General features: G+C 38.3%; 1 protein-coding gene and 4 non-coding genes across 5 annotated transcripts; all 5 read right to left on the minus strand.

The window, feature by feature from the left end:
- Positions 1-4160: 4160 nt before the first annotated feature.
- Positions 4161-6838, minus strand: LOC102714946 (60S ribosomal protein L17). Its single transcript, XM_006660408.2, has 7 exons — positions 6766-6838; positions 6615-6651; positions 6483-6523; positions 4861-5091; positions 4668-4770; positions 4514-4581; positions 4161-4403 (listed from the first exon to the last, which is right to left on the minus strand). Exons 1-7 carry the CDS (start codon positions 6766-6768, stop codon positions 4371-4373), a joined length of 516 nt encoding a protein of 171 aa, XP_006660471.1. The 5' UTR covers positions 6769-6838; the 3' UTR covers positions 4161-4370.
- On the minus strand, positions 5224-5349 carry LOC121055419. The gene has a single exon (XR_005812546.1). It is a non-coding gene; the product is annotated as a small nucleolar RNA snoR74 (small nucleolar RNA).
- Positions 5544-5671, minus strand: LOC121055417. Its single transcript, XR_005812544.1, has one exon. It is a non-coding gene; the product is annotated as a small nucleolar RNA snoR74 (small nucleolar RNA).
- LOC121055418 lies at positions 5748-5877 on the minus strand. Its single transcript, XR_005812545.1, has one exon. It is a non-coding gene; the product is annotated as a small nucleolar RNA snoR74 (small nucleolar RNA).
- Positions 6074-6203, minus strand: LOC121055416. The gene has a single exon (XR_005812543.1). It is a non-coding gene; the product is annotated as a small nucleolar RNA snoR74 (small nucleolar RNA).
- Positions 6839-17654: the final 10816 nt, after the last annotated feature.

The following is a 17654-nucleotide window of genomic DNA, read 5'->3' on the forward strand; positions in this document are numbered from 1 at the left end:
AATTCCAAATTGGCCTAGGCGGCCCATGAGTGGCTAGCCGGCTGACAGCCTAGCCACCAACCACCACGGCACCACTACACGGACGGGAGGAGGCAGACCGGCAACCGCACCCATGCGTGCAGGCGGAGGGGGCTGCAGCGGTGCTGCCTCGCGTCGCCGGCGTCGCTGCCCGCTTCTAGCCCCGTCGTCCCCTCCTACCCCCGCTGCCCTCTATCAGCCCTGGCGCAAGCGAGATCTCTCGCTCCACCCCCGTAGGTGCCAGTCACTGACGCCACCTCTACTCCACCTGCCCCTGTTGCCAGTGCCGGCCATGGACGCCTCTGGCCCCGGCGCCGCCCCCAGCTGATGTCCACTTTTATTCTACCACCAATATGAGTCATGAACGTTTCTTCTCGTGACATGTGGTATTTTAGAATTTATGATGCGTTGTTATTTTAGTTTCTTGATATGTTGTTTTAGAGGAGATCTTTATACTCATTTTGAGGTGTTTTTATATTCCGATAAATTTTGGACACCGTATTCGGTCCGCTTCGTATCCGCTCCGCTTTCGTTTTTAATATTGTCTGATTCTAATACCATATCCGGGGTTTCCGGTTAAGGTTCCGAAAAAAATATGGAAACGAAAACGGTAAAGGTGGTTTTCGTCCGTTTCTGAGCCGTTTTCATCCCTACCCATGACACATGTATATTTTTGAGAATTTTTACCAAGCATGTATATCTTTATAATTATTAAGATTAGAGTGGTTTGCATCGTCCGTTTGAATCACACTGACTAAATCACCTAACTGTTGGTTCAATGTGACTTGAACTCGACGATAGTACAAAATGACTTGTGGCCAATTGTATAAGGCGCTAGTCTATGGAACCTTGGATCATGGGCTCAATCCACAACCGAGTTGTATTTAATTTGTTTTAGACTTTTACATGCTAGTGCAGTTTGATTTATTTCTTTTTTGCCTTTTATATCCAATACAGATTTTTATGATCAGTATAATAGGGACGCAATTTTCCTCATTTTTTTAAAAAATAATTCAAGTAGAAATACAATAAACAATAAAAATAGAATCGCAATAGCGCTTGGATTTTGTTCCTACTTTTTTTTTAAAAAAAAGAAAGCAAGCATATGTTTAACCTGAATAGGAGATGAAATCCACATCTAATTTTGATTTCAGTTCCAACCCAACACCGCCACCACCATTCCCCACCATTTGAATGTAATAAAAACAATTAAACAAATTAGAAATTAAATATTTCTTGTTAGTAATCATTATGCACCGTTTAAAACTAAATATTTGAATCAAATACAAAAATCAAATGGAGTAGGACTCGGAGAACTTGATTGAAAATGACGTAACATGGTTTTGTTTGCCTCAATTGCCCATCACTGTCGAAAGATCACATATCTTATTTAATTTAGTTATGATGTTGTGCTTAATTTATTATTCTTAATTATAAGCTTTCTGATAGAACATACATTTTCCAAATCAATGGTATGTTGACTGCAATTTATTATTCCTGACTGATGTGTAATTTATTTTAAAAAATATTTTTAATTTGAATAATTAAAATAACTTGAACCGGTTACATTTTTGTTAGCACATGTAAAATGAGATAAACTATTATATATGTTCAAATAAAATCACAATTTCATGTTCTCAAATTTAGGTAAATAGGTAAGCCAAGTTATTCCCGAAATTTTCGATCACTTAAAAAAATGCCATATTGTCCAATTTGGTTCAAAGGCCCACCGCAAGAGCCATATGAGTAATGCCATCTCATTATCTTGTGCAAGATATATAATGAAAGGGTTAATTAGATTCATGCTATTATAAATTTACTAGTTTTAAAATATGTCATTACTATTCGACTAATTGGAAAGATGCCATTATAATTTTAAAACTATTCAAAATATGCCACTCCATACTCTTTAGGTGTATTTTTTTAAAAAAAATTAGACTATATTGCCCTTTTGTTGTTCACTGCACCCTTACATGTGTAAAGGATAATTTGGTCTAAAAATAATATATTTGAAATAGTTTTAAAATTATAATGACATCCTTATAATTAGTCGAATAGTAATGATATATTTCAAAACTGTTGAATTTATAATGATAAATCTAATTAACTTATAATTGAAATGTCTAGTTTGTACTCATTTAAAGAAAGGAGCAGTGATGAATCTGCTACTATGCTACCACCAACTCCCAAAAATTTTGACATGCGTGAGTGTGACCATTGTTTATCCCGATTCCAAACCATCTGCATGGTAAAGGATAGAAGTCACGGAGTTTAACCATGATCATCATTGCATGTTAATACTAAATGGAGTCTTTTTACGGGAGTGAAAACTATGCGAGCAAAAACTTCTATTTAATTATAATGTAAGTTACAGATTTTAAAATAGAGTTCCTCTTTGTGTCGATGTGATTTTTTATAATTCCTAATAATGTACAGGTATTTTACTAGTGTCCATATTATACCATAGAAAAAGTAACAAATTTTGCAAACTTACTTAATTTGATTTGATCCAAGGAATCAATATGTACGCAAAAATTATTCGTTATGTGCATATTCGAGTTTTGCAAGTATTAGGTGTGTATGACATTTTTTTTATATATGTAAAGCTTAAGTAAACATTTTGCTATATATTTTGTATAAAATAATAAGATGGCATTATCTAAGTTGCATTTTAGCCGCCTTTGATATGCAGTACTTCAAAAATGTAGGAACAGGTAATGTAGGGTTTCAATAGTCAAACAACACGTGCAAAATGGAGAATTCCAGAATACTGGAAAAAAAATTACAGGAATGAATGTTTGGATTGAATTATAGGAAAATGTGGGAATTATAGGAGAGAAAATGATCCCAGAACAAAAGTTTTTAAGAGGTTGGACCTAATGCTAACATTTCTCCTAAATCTCAGGACCCATAGAAATACCATATGATGCTTTAAATCTCAACCCTTCTATTCAAATAACCAAATAGAAAAAAATTTCTATTGCACGTAAATCCTACAAATTTTCTGTATTTTTTCTACAAATCAAAGGTGTTATTAGCGGGTTTAAGGAACATATTGGACCATGAGAGTAGAAGATAAGAGCCTCCAAAATACTATTTTTCGTTCTATGAACTTTAAGATGTATGAAGTCTCATACTAAACTTTTGCAGCGGAACGATAGAGACTCCATTTTACTTAGGTTGATTTAATTTAGGCCGGAGGCAGACCTAAGTCAAGGTAATCCTCCTTTGAAATACTTTGGAAGACGAACTTAAAGGATTATATACATTAGAATAGAACTTCACATACTAAATTGCCTATTCTCCTACACTCACCATTTTAATAGCAAATTATATACAAGATTCTAGAAACTTGTTTTTATAGAGTATACATCAAAAGGGTACAAATAGACAAAACCACAAAGTGCAGGCGTGGATATTCAAAATTTTGCACTAGTTTGGATTTTATAGAAAGTACAAAACTTTAAAAGAAACCGGCATTTTTCTGTCGAAGTCGACCAACAAGAGAGAGAACTATGATCAATCTAAGCGCTAACTTCAACCCAAGGCTGATTTAAGTCAATTAACTGATTTAAGTCGATTCTTTCTTTTTAACTTAAACTTATAGTCAGCTGTAACACAGGCTATGTTTGACATATGAGAATATGTATTAATATTAATGTTTTGTAGTTAATATGAATTGAGTATTAGATTGACGGTAGATGAATTAGATTAAACTTGCTCTTAGCTACCGTGACTATACTATTGAACTTGCTCTTAGCTACCGTGACAGCATGTGAAGATTACCATTCACAGCGAAGATAGAGTTGTTTAGCGAGATGATTAGTGATCAATTTGTCCGCTAAGCCGTAGTGTTGGTTTTTGCTGGTATGATCGAATGGCGGTGACACTAAACTTGATAACGATAGAAGGCCATTCCGTGTAACCACGCATTACCAGATGAATTATTTCAAAGAAACAGGAATACACCTAAAGCCAAACGGCAAGTCATTCCCTGTAACCATTGCACGACCAGAATCTTTCTCGACCATCACGCGAGATCGTTAAACATGGCTCATGACAAAAAAAAAAACATTGGTTAAAGCGGTCAGATCCGGTTTAACAAAACAAACGGACTTCTGATTAACAGAAGAACTCTAAAATAATCCAAACACCTCCTGAATTTGCGATACGCGAATAGAGTAATATCTTGCAGTACACTGAGATAACAGTTTTGACAAGGTATAATGAGCTAGTAGTATTTCGATAGGCAACGCGAGCACAGACAGCCAACCAAAATTTTAACTCAGCCAAAAGCCAAAGGCTAAAATCTGATCTAACAAACAGGCAGAAGTTGGGCAAAGCTTCCTTCTCTAGGCCTTCCGGGCTGCGATCTGCGACTCAGGCTGCACAACACATTATTCAGTCAGACAACATCATAGATGACATCAACATGCAGTTAATGTAAACAAAGGAGATAGCCAGGTACATTTGAACAGTATACAGATGCAAATACCTCTTTCTTCACAGGTTCTTCCTTCTCTGAAAGGATCAGCTCGATGTGGCACGGGGAGGACATGTAAGCTGCAAGAGTAACAGGGAGTTCATGAGAAACTATTCAAAGCATCACAAAAATCTACAGAGCATACAAATAATATAGATAAACTTACGGTTGATGCGTCCATGAGCACGGTAGGTTCGGCGCCTCTGCTTCTGGGCCTGGTTAACTTGAATGTGGGATACATACAGAGTATCAACATCCAGACCTTTCACCTGTGGTACAAAAGTGAGGAAACTCAGTATCACATAACATCGAAATATGACAAGGTGACAAGCTATGTTATCACAATCAAGATTGCAAACCTCAGCATTGCTCTCTGCATTCTTAAGAAGATCCAGAATGAATCTCGCAGACTTGGCAGGCCAGCGACCCTGACCGTTCGAGTGGCGAGACTTAGCTTGAGCTGTACGCCCAACACCACCACAATACCTGCGGAAGGGGATTGCTTGCTTGTGGGCAATCACATCCTCAAGGTACCTCTTGGCCTTTCCCAGAGGCAACTTCCTGATAGCAAACGCTGTCTCACGAGTGTTCTGCAATTGTACCAACAAAATTAGACACCAACAGCAGCAAACAAGTAATCCACTAAGTTAATAGCATCCAAAATAGACGTACGAGGAATATGGAATAGACCAATGACTCAACACAACAGTATTGTATCACAAAAATGTTCCACCATTTACTGAACCAATGAACAAGGAATAGTCCAATGGTTCACCCAAGAATGATGAAGCATGTTCCTAAAATTTAGGAGGACACTGCTTATAGAGAGCACAGCATCCTGCTTTTTTATTTAGGGAAGTACAGAAAAATTGTGTAGCATTACAGTTGAAAACGTCACTGATTATAGATGCAACAACTTTAAGCGGTACAGAGTCACAACACAAAAGTACATTGGGTATTTATGCCATAGTAATTTATTTCCAATGTTGAAATGGAGAGTAGGGCAAAAAAAAGATACAAAAATACAAAGGTATGGCATTAGAAATGTGTCATCATTTACTGAATCAATAAACATCAAGTGGTCCACTGATTCACCCAAGAACAATGACTATGTTATTCCTAAAGTTTACGAGGACACTGCTTATACAGAGATCAGCATCCTGCTTTTTTTCTTTAGGTGCATATCGCCTAAGCAAGCAATGTGTCGTAACAAATAAAATTTACCAAACAGTTAAACACTGTACATAAATGTTTCACCGTTTACTGAACCAATCAGCATCAAGATGTGCCCACCGGTTCACCCAATAACAATGACTATGATATTCCTAAAGTTTACGAGGATAATGCTTACAAACAGAACAACATCCTGCTTTTTTCTTTAGGTGCATCTTGCAATGCAAAGCAATATGCATGGCATAAGACTTCGAATTTACACTATAATGTCATTTTGAACAATACATTGATCTTGCAAATTTTTAATTCCCGCTTACCATAAGATTTTAACAACAAAAGACTATTTTTTTGAAAAAAATATAAGGGCCAGCGTGTTCTAAGCAGAGAAATGCGGAATAAAAATGTGCCATCATTTACTGAACCAGCCGACATCAAGCTGTGTCCACCGGTTCACCCAATAACGATGAAGATAATGTTCCTAAAGGTTACGAAGATACTGCTTATATAGAGAGCAGCATCCTGCTTTTTTCTTTAGGTGAGTATTGCATAACCAAACACCCTGTAACATTGAATTTCAAAGCTACAAATCCACTAAAATTTGCATATCCAAATCTTGCAAGCCAACCAAACAAGCATGAACAAGCACCAGGAAATAATACTACTCCACTAGCATGATAAAATCATAAAAAATCATATCTAAGTTTAACTAAACAGCACCCATCCTCTCAACCTAATATTCAACTCAAGCATTGCAATCACAAACGGTGGGGAGATATCCGAAATGCATTCATCGAAAGGGGAAGCTCACCTTGAAGTGCACGCGCAAGTCCCGGCCCATGGCCTTGGAGGCTGCAGCGCATCAAAGAGAAACCCACAGGTGAGAAAAAACCCCTCAGATCCGCACGGATCACCATACGAGACAGGGAAAAGGGAAGCTTACACTTGGTCGGGTTGGACGCCTCCCTCGAGTACTTCACCTGCGAACCGAGAACAAGATCGCGAAATCAGAAGAACGCCAAAACCGAAGGGGAAGTAACGGAGAGGAACGAAGAGGCGTCGCGGCAACATGAGAGACGGCTGACGGCGCTTACCATGGCTGCGGCGGACGAGGAGAGGCCCCGAGGCGGCGGCGGCGGCGGAGTGAGCGAGGGATGGAAGAGGGAAGCGACGGCGCAGGAGTAGCATTTATATAGCGGAGACGAGACCTAGGGAGCAAAACCCTAGTGGGCTGTTAGTGGGCCCAACTATGGGCTGTTTGCGCGGCGGCCCAAACGGCCAACGTTGCACACTTGCACGCAGACTGCCATTTTTTTTTCTTTTTTCTTCTTCTTCTTTTAATAGACTATAGAGGTAATTTTCTGTAAATCATTTTTAAGAGGTTGTCAATCATTTTTTTTTACTTTCTCAGCAACAGGTACTATTTTAAGAGGGTGAGGGAGAGAGAGAGGCAGAGAGCGACCCCACTAGATTCATTGAGTAGTTATGTCCAATATATACTTTTTGTGCAATTAGAATGGGGTTCTAATTAGAGTCCATAATTTTGGAAAAAACATTTATTACCTCTGTTTAATATTATAAGATATTATGCTCATCCTTATATTTATATACATAATAATAAATTTGGACATATATATATATATAAAACATATACATCGATTCTTAATAAATCTAAATATATAGGACAAAAAATCTTATTACAAGAACAAAGAGATTCTATTTCAGAGGCGGTATCAGTTTATTTGTTATGTATTTTCTAGACGTAGTTACTTTGTTAGGGGTTATTGCGTAAGCACGGTGGTACTGATGTCAACACAGGCGAACTTCTCTCTTAAAGAGCAAGATCAATAGCAGTGTAGACTGTCCACTGTTGGCTCCAATTCATTTATAGTTAATATAATAGTCAATTTATACAATAGATACCTACAAAACATTAATATATGGTCCCACATGTCATACACATATTGTGTCTTGGAGCCCGTACTGCAGCAAACTATAAATTAGTAGCACATTTTTCTTCTCTCTCCTCTCTCATCTCTTTAAAATATGATTATAGATGGCTTATAGCCTGCTATTATACCTGCTCTAAGCACTCCTAGCTTTCAACCCATGCATCGCACCGGGTCATAAACTATTGAAGTTAAATAAAGTTGGTTTCTTTTAAAAAATTTGTTCTCGTTTCTCATGTTTCTTTGTTTACGAAATGTTGATAACAATTCAAAATTTATAATTACTACCTTATTTCAGCTCTATCAGCCTTAATCAAATTAATTTTAGAATTAACTATTATTTAGTTTTACTTTTTAGTCACATGCAGGAGTCATGACCCTAGTGACTTCCATAAAAAATCCATGGTTAAATTGTTGAAATAATGGAGATAACACTGCACATCAAGCAAGATTAGTGTATTCCAACCCTCACGGTTGATCAAATTTTCTTAATCCCTCCCTGGTCACATGCATGCCCTTTTCTCTTTCGCTTCATAGTAATTATCTTTGCTCAAAAATAATTACGGAGTATTTGTAGTTTTGATTTTCCTTCAATTTGTTATTTTCATTTTTCCTTTTGGTTTTGTTGTTGATTGATTGATTAATTAGCTCGCTAGCAAGTTTGTTTTTTTTTCATAATTACATCTTGAAGATGTTACATTACCAATTTCCCTATATCCACCCCACAAAATATATGCTTTAGTTAAGTCAAATTTCCAAGAGCCAATTCCCTATATAGCCCTGTAATTTCTCCTCATTTCTTTTACGCCCATGAAATTTGCTTGATCTCTTAGATACCCCTAAGTTTTTATTTGAATTATTTACATGCACATTTTGTTTGTTAGTTGGTCATTAGTTTTACCGTTAGCTATTATAGAATGACTTTATTCTCCTTGGTATATTGCTAAAAGCTAGAAATATCCGACGTATAAATTATTTGGTTGTGAAAAACAATAAGAGACAAATTATCTAAAAAATAAAAAATAAAACATAATTTCATTAATAATTCAAAAACATTTATTGTAAAAACAAATTAATCTATGCATCAAATTTGAAAATTACTTTTCAACGAATATGCAGTGAAAAATGATTCATGGTAAGAAATAAAGGGATGGAATTATTTTATCACAAACTAAAAACATATTTAATTTTTTAAAATAAGTTTCAAATAAAATTTGATGAATTCATACAACTTACCAAAAAATTAAACCTAACCAACATATAGTTTCAGTTCTCAATTTTAAGGTGAAACTAATGTATGAATTCAATTATAATTTTTTAAAATAAATTCAAAAAAAGATAAGTTTATTTTTTAAGTTCGGCATTAAATGATTATATCCTTTTATCTTAGTATAAGTTAATTTTTTCACATGAAAATTTATCAAGTAGGTAGCACATATGTATGAGAGGAGTAATATAATTATTTTAAAAATATTTAACGGCAAATTAATGGTCAACGAACATAAATAGTATATAAGCGATCAAAATGAAAACTCAGGGGTACGTAAGAGGTGAAATAAAATTTAGAGATATAGAATGGATTAATCAAATTTTCAGAGGTACGCTGGAAGTTTTCTCAACTTCCAACGTTGAAAAATATGCATTGGGAGTATGAGGTCATGCTATTTCCCAGCCTCGTGCTATGTCCACGTTAGTGTGATTTGTTTATACCACTGGACATGGAATAGATGGTTCCGATGCAATTTGCAAAGATATGTATTAGGATGTATAGTACTAGGCATCCATGCTGCAACGATAGCAATATTTCACACATGCATATTGCATCCTTATATGTGTGGTGTACCATCAAGCATGATGTAGTACGAAGAATAGGAGGCCATGGTCTCTCTATAGGCTCTTCCAATGCATTTTGTCTCCATGTGCATGTGCGCATTAGAGTGGATGCAATTAGCTATCCATGCAGCAAGCTTACAACACACGCTGATTTGTCACATGCTTTATTATTGTTTAGCATTGACCCATCACTGCATTCATGGTGCAACAAGCAACCACGATGTAAAATAATTGTTGACCCATGTTGGATTGGGTGCAATCTCCATGCTTCTTTTCTTTAGGCACGTCCCTGTGGGAGTGCAGCCAGAGTGATCGCACACGGCCTCCACTCCCCAGGGGCCCTAGGCCCAACAACCCCAAAACCCCACTTCATATGCAACCCAAGAGAAGTATCATCAACTCATCAAGTTGCCTTCTCGTCTCCTCGGCTCTTTGATCACTAGATCAATCAGCAATGTGACGACACATCATTTCGCGTCGCAGAAAAGTGAAAAACGCACCACTGACACTAAGAGTCCGAGAGAGTGATGAGTTAATGTCCTGGTCCTGGTTGCATTTGCATTTTACAGCTTGTCAACGTTGCCGTGCCGGACTGCCGATGCCGGTGCCAGCGAAGTGTAAAAGCTAGTAGAGCCTCATGTATCTACAAACTAGCTTTTACACATTTTAGATACTTGGAGTAGAGCCTCACATATCTCTAAACATTGAAATCTAATAGCTTTTACACTTTCAACACGACTCTCCCACCGAGCAGTTGATGCTGACTTGAGAGTCAATCTTGTTATATTATCCTTTAGAATCTGCCATTTCTTAGTAGAATTTGCGAAAGTAGTATAGATCCTTTGTATGATTCCAAAAAAAATCTTTGGCTTTATCACAAGTCTTTGATATATCACAAATGTTAAATTAAGGCTATGGCAACCACAAGCAGAATAAAAAGCTTTAGGATTTATATCCAAAAGTTTCTTTTGTACCCCCTTGATGTTTTCCTTTCATATTTGATCCATTATCATAACCTTGCCCTCTCTTATCATCAATATCTAGATGAAGATCCTTTAGTTCTTTCTCTAACACATCAAAAAGTCCTTGCACAGTTGTATCATTTACATCCAAAAATCCTAGGAAGGATTCCACGATGCAAATATTACTCGAAGATAAATCAACGTATCTTATAATTAAAGACATTTGCTCTTGGTGGCTTGCATCAGGGGTATAATCAAGTATGACAGAGAAATACTTCGCTCTCTTTATTTTCTTAATTATTTCAGACAATAGCACAAGCAAGCAATTGTATCAATTCATTTTGAATGCTAGCTCCAAGATAATGAACTTGAGTTTCATCATTTGTAATACGTCGAACATGTTCTTGAATAACTGGGTCAAATTCAGCCAATGTTTCTACCATGCCCAAGAAATTGCCATTGTTGTCTTCATATAGTTTGTTATTAGTACCACATAATGCTAAATTATGTCTGGCTAGGAATTTTACAATGGCAACAATTCTAAACAAAACCTTTCTCCAGTGGTCCTTTTCTTTCTAAAGTGGTCGTTGAGCAGCTTTATCAATAGTTTGATCATTCTGCAATCTATTACGCAATTCATACCAGTTCGTCATGTTTGAAACATGATTTGAACTTGTTTCATGCTCTCTAAGTCTATAACCCATATGTGCCTAATCATTAAACCCCTCATTTGCCAACTGACCTTTGCGATAGCGATGCTTTCTTCCTTGTGTAAATAATTTGCAACAAAAGCAAAATACTCTATCAAGTTTCTTGGAATAAACAAGCCACTCTCTATCACACTCCTCTCTATTTGATAGAATTCTGATGTAGAATATTGCAGAGAACCTTCTAGATAATCAATCTTTAGGACCCTTCTGAATTGACAAGTCCCTTTTATGACCCATTTTGGCTAAAATGTCAACTTGTTTACAATTAAGAGAATCCCAATATCTTGGATCAAATATATCAGGATGAAAAGTAGTATCAATATCTATGGACTGTGAACTATCTAGATTGACATGAACAATAGTATCATCAATGTGATCACCATGATTTCCCACTTCATCATTTGTGTTGTCAATAAGAACTTCCTCGACATTATTTCCTGCCTTTGTCTCACCACCATTAGGTTCATTGGCAACATTAATATCAAGTGTTTGATCACCAGAGATGGACCTTGTGATTCTTTTACAATATACCTATCCATAGCTCCTTTCTGAGACTGAGTTAGATCTTCTATTTCTTTTTCTTCTTACACTTTTCATGACCAGAGTCATATTTACTAATCCAATTTGCTGAAGACATGGTTTGAAAAGTTAAAATACTCGATAAACCTATCACCTATGCACATAGCCTACAAGATGTAAAGACTAAAGAAAAAATAAATTTAGAACACAAAGTCACAAAGTAGATAAAGTGATAAACCAAAATTAGGATGGGATAATTCATAACTTTAGATGATTAGATCAGTAGTTCAGTGTAGAGACATAGAGAGTACTCACCAAAACTCCAAGAGGGCAAGAGGAACTGAACTAACAACTAAGAGATGAGAGTTTGAGAGCTGAGACATCAGACAAGCACTCAAGCAGCAAGAGGCAACAACATTCAGTAGTTCAGCACTCAGCGGCAACAGCCATGCGCTAATCATTTTGCTGGCATCGGCACCGGCAGTCCGACACAACAATGTTAGCAAGTTGCAAAATGCAAATGCAACCAGAACCAGGTCGTCGGCTCGTCGCTCTCTCGGATTCTCAGTGTCAGTGATGTCTGTTTTCACTTTTCAGCAACGCGGAATGATGTGTCATCGCGTCGCCAATTGATTGAGCGATCGAGGAGCCGAGGAAGCAACCTGATGAGTTGATGATACTTCTCTTAGGCTGCATATGAAGTGGGGTTCTGGGGTTGTTGGGCCTAAGGGCCCCTGGGGAGTGGAGGCCCTGTGCGACTTCTCCGGCTGCACTCCCCTAGGGACGTACCTGTTGAAGAGTGTTTAATAATAGCCAGATTGATTGATCAATTCATGATGAACAGCTTCGTTGATGGTCTCTTGAAACATTCTTTGAGAACTATTGGGGTGAGGCTGACTTGACTGACCTACCACCCCAAATGTTGAAAATTTTGATAGTTAGCCTTTTTTAACAGGTCTTTGATATGTCGTACTAAATGATTATAAGCACAACTTTGATATTGTTTAACACTTTGTTCGTCCAGTTGATTGAACTTCTCAAAATCCATTTGAATTATGTTAATAGAATCAACATGCTTCCCTTATGTTCTAGACACTGTGAGTTGAATTGAAAACTAGGCCTACCAAGCATGCCAAGAGTATCTTGATGCAAAATTTGCGCCAACATGCGAAAGACCTAAGAGGTCTATTTAGTTCAGGTCTTGAAGTTTTGGAGGTTCAAGGCATGCCAATCAATTTGATCGAGTAATTGACAAGAAAGTTAGAAATTGATTAGACCAACTAGCCGATGGGCCGATAGATGTTATTGTGCCCAACCGATTGGTCTACAAGCCTAATAATAGATCAATTAAGTATATTATCAATTTGAAAGCAATAAACATGTCAAAAGTTACAAAGATAATATTCAAATATAGTTAATAAAAATAATCTTGATAGATCAGACTTAAACAAGACAACATAAGATTATATTTAATAAGCACATATCAAGATTTCAATCAAATATAGTTAATTATCAATATAATGTTCAAATGGCCATTGGCTGTGGCCAAATAACTAGTAGGTACAGAAATGCTAAAACAATTAAGCTCAGTTATTGAAAATAATCTTGATACATCGGACCTAACTGAGACAAAATAATATTATGCTTAGTAAGGAATAGATTAACAATCATCATATGCAACATCCTCAAAATTTTGGGATAATTTTTTTGCAAAAATGTTTTAAGTCCATCTCATCCCTTTTATCTTTTTAATCCGTTGCAGTCTATGTAAATCTTTGTCATCAATTCAAATTCATTCGTAGTTAACTATTACTTGATCCCCACTATTGATCTAAAAGTCTGATGTCGATCCAATTTCTTTTATCTATTATCAAGTTCCTTCCACAAAATTCCGGCGTTCATAAAAATCCCAATTTAAAGTCATACCGATATCCGTAAACTCCGGTCTCAATTATTTAATTTGGTTTCATCTGAATCCTGCCCAAGTTTCCATATCGAATTTCTATTTATACTATCCTTATCTAAATTCCGGAATCTCCAAATTTATTTTCTATCCAAAAGTATCACAAATATCTCAAACATATATCAAATACGAATTTCAGAGTTTGTTATTCGGAAAATCCTATCGAATTCCATACCAATTGCTGTTGCATTCGCTTATTTAAATTTATCTCATAAATTCCTAAAATCATCTCCATTTTTGTTCTGGGCCGAAAACCTATCCGGCCCATTTTTCTCCAGCCTAGGCCGGCCCACGCCCTCTCCACCGTCTCCAACTCCCTCCCCCTGTTTTCAGCGAGGCAGAGATAAGGCGCCGCTGCAACCGACGTCGTCGTGGTCGGACGCATAAACTCGCTACCGACTTCCTGAAACCGACTCAAACGTGAACCGAGTTCTATATCTCTCAGCCTCTGTTACAATAGCAAGGGATAGCTCAATATTTAATTTCTTTCTATCCGACCTTATTTAATTTGTATACCCTTTTATTTCCATACAGTAAATTACATACCATTCAAACTATTGATTTAATTCAATAGCTCAATAGCTTACCATCGTTATTTAGTCATTCATTTGATTCGAGTCAACCTTTGTCTCCAGTTATATTTGATCTTCATTTATGTGGTATATAAATTAATCTTGCATTATGCGAAGCACATAAAATCATATCATAATGTTTTGATATCTCTTATTTCTGATCTCTATCATACACTGTTCTGACTCTAGATTATAACCACCTAGGTATAAAATCCTGATCTTAACCTTTGATTAGTCTAAAAACCTTCCAAATCCCTTTCATCACCCATTCAACTATTATCTCTTTTTAGCTCCAACTTCTGTTATTATTTTATTGTTTACTTATAGCTTTTAGCTTTATGGTTTTGTTTATTGTTTGTTCTTGTGTGCGTACGCTAGATCGTATATAAGAAAAGTCGATAAAGTCGTCGCAGGAGCTGACGTGGGTCCAGACAGCTATGTTGAAGCTCCCAAGAAAACCACATATCGCAAGGCAAGCCGTTAATCCATCATTGATCAACTTGAGAACCTAAGTAGATAACCACTAATTAGTTATTTTATGCATTGTTTACTTGTAAAGTTATTTTGACGTATTATTATTTCAAATAATTATGTTACATTAGTTATCGCCCTATACTTAATTTACAATTATTGTCGATCTCATAAACTACCATATCTTGTTTCCTGATAACCTAGGTATAGGTTGCATACTTGAGATTAATTTCATAGTGGGTAATACCACCAAACCCCTACACATATATTTGTTTTACCCATCGTCACATGATGACACTATCAGACCGTATAAAATGTTTATGATATGAATCGCTCGTTTGGAGTGATTTGGAGGTTAATTTTGTGTAACAATAATGTTTTGAATAACTTTCTTATGCCATGTGAAGTGATGTAATTGTATCCATCCGCATGATCGACATACTCAAACTTAGCGTATGATGCTCCAGTGAGTTGATGATCTACATCCTATCTGTATATATGGCAATATTGGCCTTAGGTGTGTACTGGCCATTGAGTGTTGAGAGAATTGTACGAGTAAGGATACTACCCAGGGCGTTGCGTATGCCCGATGAGATTTTGAGGATCTGGTTTGCCTCCCAATGCCCAATGCGGTCTAAAGGATCTGGTTTGCCTCCAAGATGGCGCAATGGTGGGTGAAAGTTGTGGCGGGGTTGGAACAGATCCCCTCTGCGTTCAGGACGAGGCCAATAGCCACAACATCCTTTAACCCACTTTGTGGTTCTTAGATGAGCTTGGGGCAGTATTACGTTATGTTATTTACAACCTTGCAAATTGTGGATAACATGTGAGTAAAGCTTGTCAGACGCTACAGAGTCGTATAGTATTCGAATATGTCGTACTCCTGGTTAATGGACATATGTCATAGGGTGATTCCTATTCTCATGGTGTGAATGGTTTTTATAATTAAAATGAGTACTTGATAATGTTGAGAATAATGGTGAGTAATACTGCTATTATTTTAAAATATCGTTTTATAGCTTTTATGGATAAAATGTTTATGAAAGTAGGGTAAAACTATTTATGATAGGTTCGTTATCAAATCCTCTTTGATGAACCCTATTCCTTTGTACTCCTTGCATGTAGTAATGTCGTCCGTAGTAGTAATGTATGTTGGCAGATGCTTGGTGCAACGCCACTTTTACAGTTGATTTGTAGCGGTAGAACATGTTTAATGATACGTTTGTTTCCTTCACTAATTTTATATTAAAAATGCTATTTGATTAGAGTGTTTTTATATGTGTGCGCATACATGTTGTTACATTATTGTTTGAAGATGAGTAATAATAATATGGTATAATTATGTCAATTATGAAGAGAATAACACCAGATATGCAAATAATTTCGAATGTTTGGTTTATATATGATTGCATTTAAAAGAATTTAGAAAAATCTTATTTACATTATTAAATTAGTCCATAGCGTTAGCACGAGTATATTGCTAGTCACATCATAGTAGTAACATATTTTTATGCATAAGTCCACCCTCCCATGTCTTCTCTCCGCTCCCTCCCCCACCCCACCCCCACCACTGGCCCCACCAAAAAGTCTTCATGATAGACTAGCTTATTAACAATCAACTAATAATAATTTATGAGTACATTTTTTATATATGTGTTTTTATCATCCAAAAGTAAAGACAGGAAAATAATCTACGATTAAAAAGACTTACAATCGACTTTAAATTTATGAGTCATTTCCATTGCACTTGAAGCATTCTATAGTAATGGACTCAAATTTCTCAAAATTTTTAGAAGAATTTTTTTATGAATTTTTGTCACGCCCGGAGTTTTATCCCAAGCCTAAAATCGTAAAAGAAATTCGTAAATAACAATTGGCTTAATTAACTCAGGAAAAATCCCTCTAAAAGAACCTAATTCAATTAAATCGAGGTTCGCAAATCGATTAACGGGATTTAAATTCAAATTGCAGAACAATAAAATTTGATCAAACAAATTAAGTTAAAACTCGGCAAAAGTGGAGTTTTTCTTTTTCCCTCCTTCTTCCTTTCTTTTTCCCTTCCTTCTCAAATTGGGCCGAAGTCCAATTTTCCTCCTCTCCCTTTTTCTTTTTCTTTTTCCTCCTTCCCGGGCCGGCCCAGCCGAGCCGGCCCACCTCTCCCCGCCCGGCCGGCCCAGCCGAGCCGGCCTTCCGCTCCGTCCCCGTGCGCGCGCGCGCTCCTCCCGCCTGGGCCGCCTCGGCCCAGCTCGCCCGCTCGTCCGCCCGCGCCGCGGCGAAGTCCGTCTCGCCTCCCTTCTCCCTCGCGCCACTGATAGGTGGGGCCCACCTGTCAGCGACCGAAACCCCGCCTCCGCCCCAGCCCGCGCCCGCGTCGCGCCGCGCCGGCCGAGTCCGCCGCCGCCCCGAGTCCTCCGCTCGCGCCACCACCGCAACCGCCGCCGCAACCGCCGTTCCCGAGTTCGCCGCGTCGTCGACTCGGTCTCCACCGGCCGCTCCGCCCTAGCCGGCGCCACCACCTATAAAATCCTCGTGCCGCCGCCCCGCCGCCACTTTCCCCCTCTCCGCCCGAAGCTCCCCTCCATCGCCATCAGCCGCCGATCTCCTCGTCGGCCGTCGGACGTCGCCGCCCACCCGCGTCACCACCTCCGCCTCGGCTTCGCCGACCTTCCGCCGGCCCTCGTCGCCACCGGTGGTCGCCGAGCGTCGTCGCCGCCCCTTCGTCCCTCCCGCCGCCGTGCCCGTCGTCTCGACGCCGTCGGCCGATCTCGTCACCGCGCGTCGCCAGCCGCCGCGCGTCTGCGTCATCACCGCCGCCTTGCCCTCGCCGACGCGTCGCCTTCTTTGTCGCCGCCGGTGAGCGTTTCCCCTCTCCCTCTCCCGTTTCCTCCATCATCGCCTCCGAGCTCACCCCCGCGCCGTCGTCGTCGGACTCCGCCGGTCGCCGGCGGCCCCTGCTAGACCGTCGCCCAGCTCCGCCGTTGTCACGCTGTCCTCGCGCCACCCG

This window comes from Oryza brachyantha, chromosome 9 (genome assembly GCF_000231095.2).
Source record: "Oryza brachyantha chromosome 9, ObraRS2, whole genome shotgun sequence".
NCBI classification, from domain to species: domain Eukaryota; kingdom Viridiplantae; phylum Streptophyta; class Magnoliopsida; order Poales; family Poaceae; genus Oryza; species Oryza brachyantha.

Coding starts and splice junctions, on each gene's coding strand:
- LOC102714946 (XM_006660408.2), bottom strand. Junction 4,582..4,667: donor TGCTCATGGACGCATCAACC/GTAAGTTTATCT, acceptor TTACTCTTGCAG/CTTACATGTCCTCCCCGTGC. Junction 4,404..4,513: donor AAGAACCTGTGAAGAAAGAG/GTATTTGCATCT, acceptor TGTGTTGTGCAG/CCTGAGTCGCAGATCGCAGC.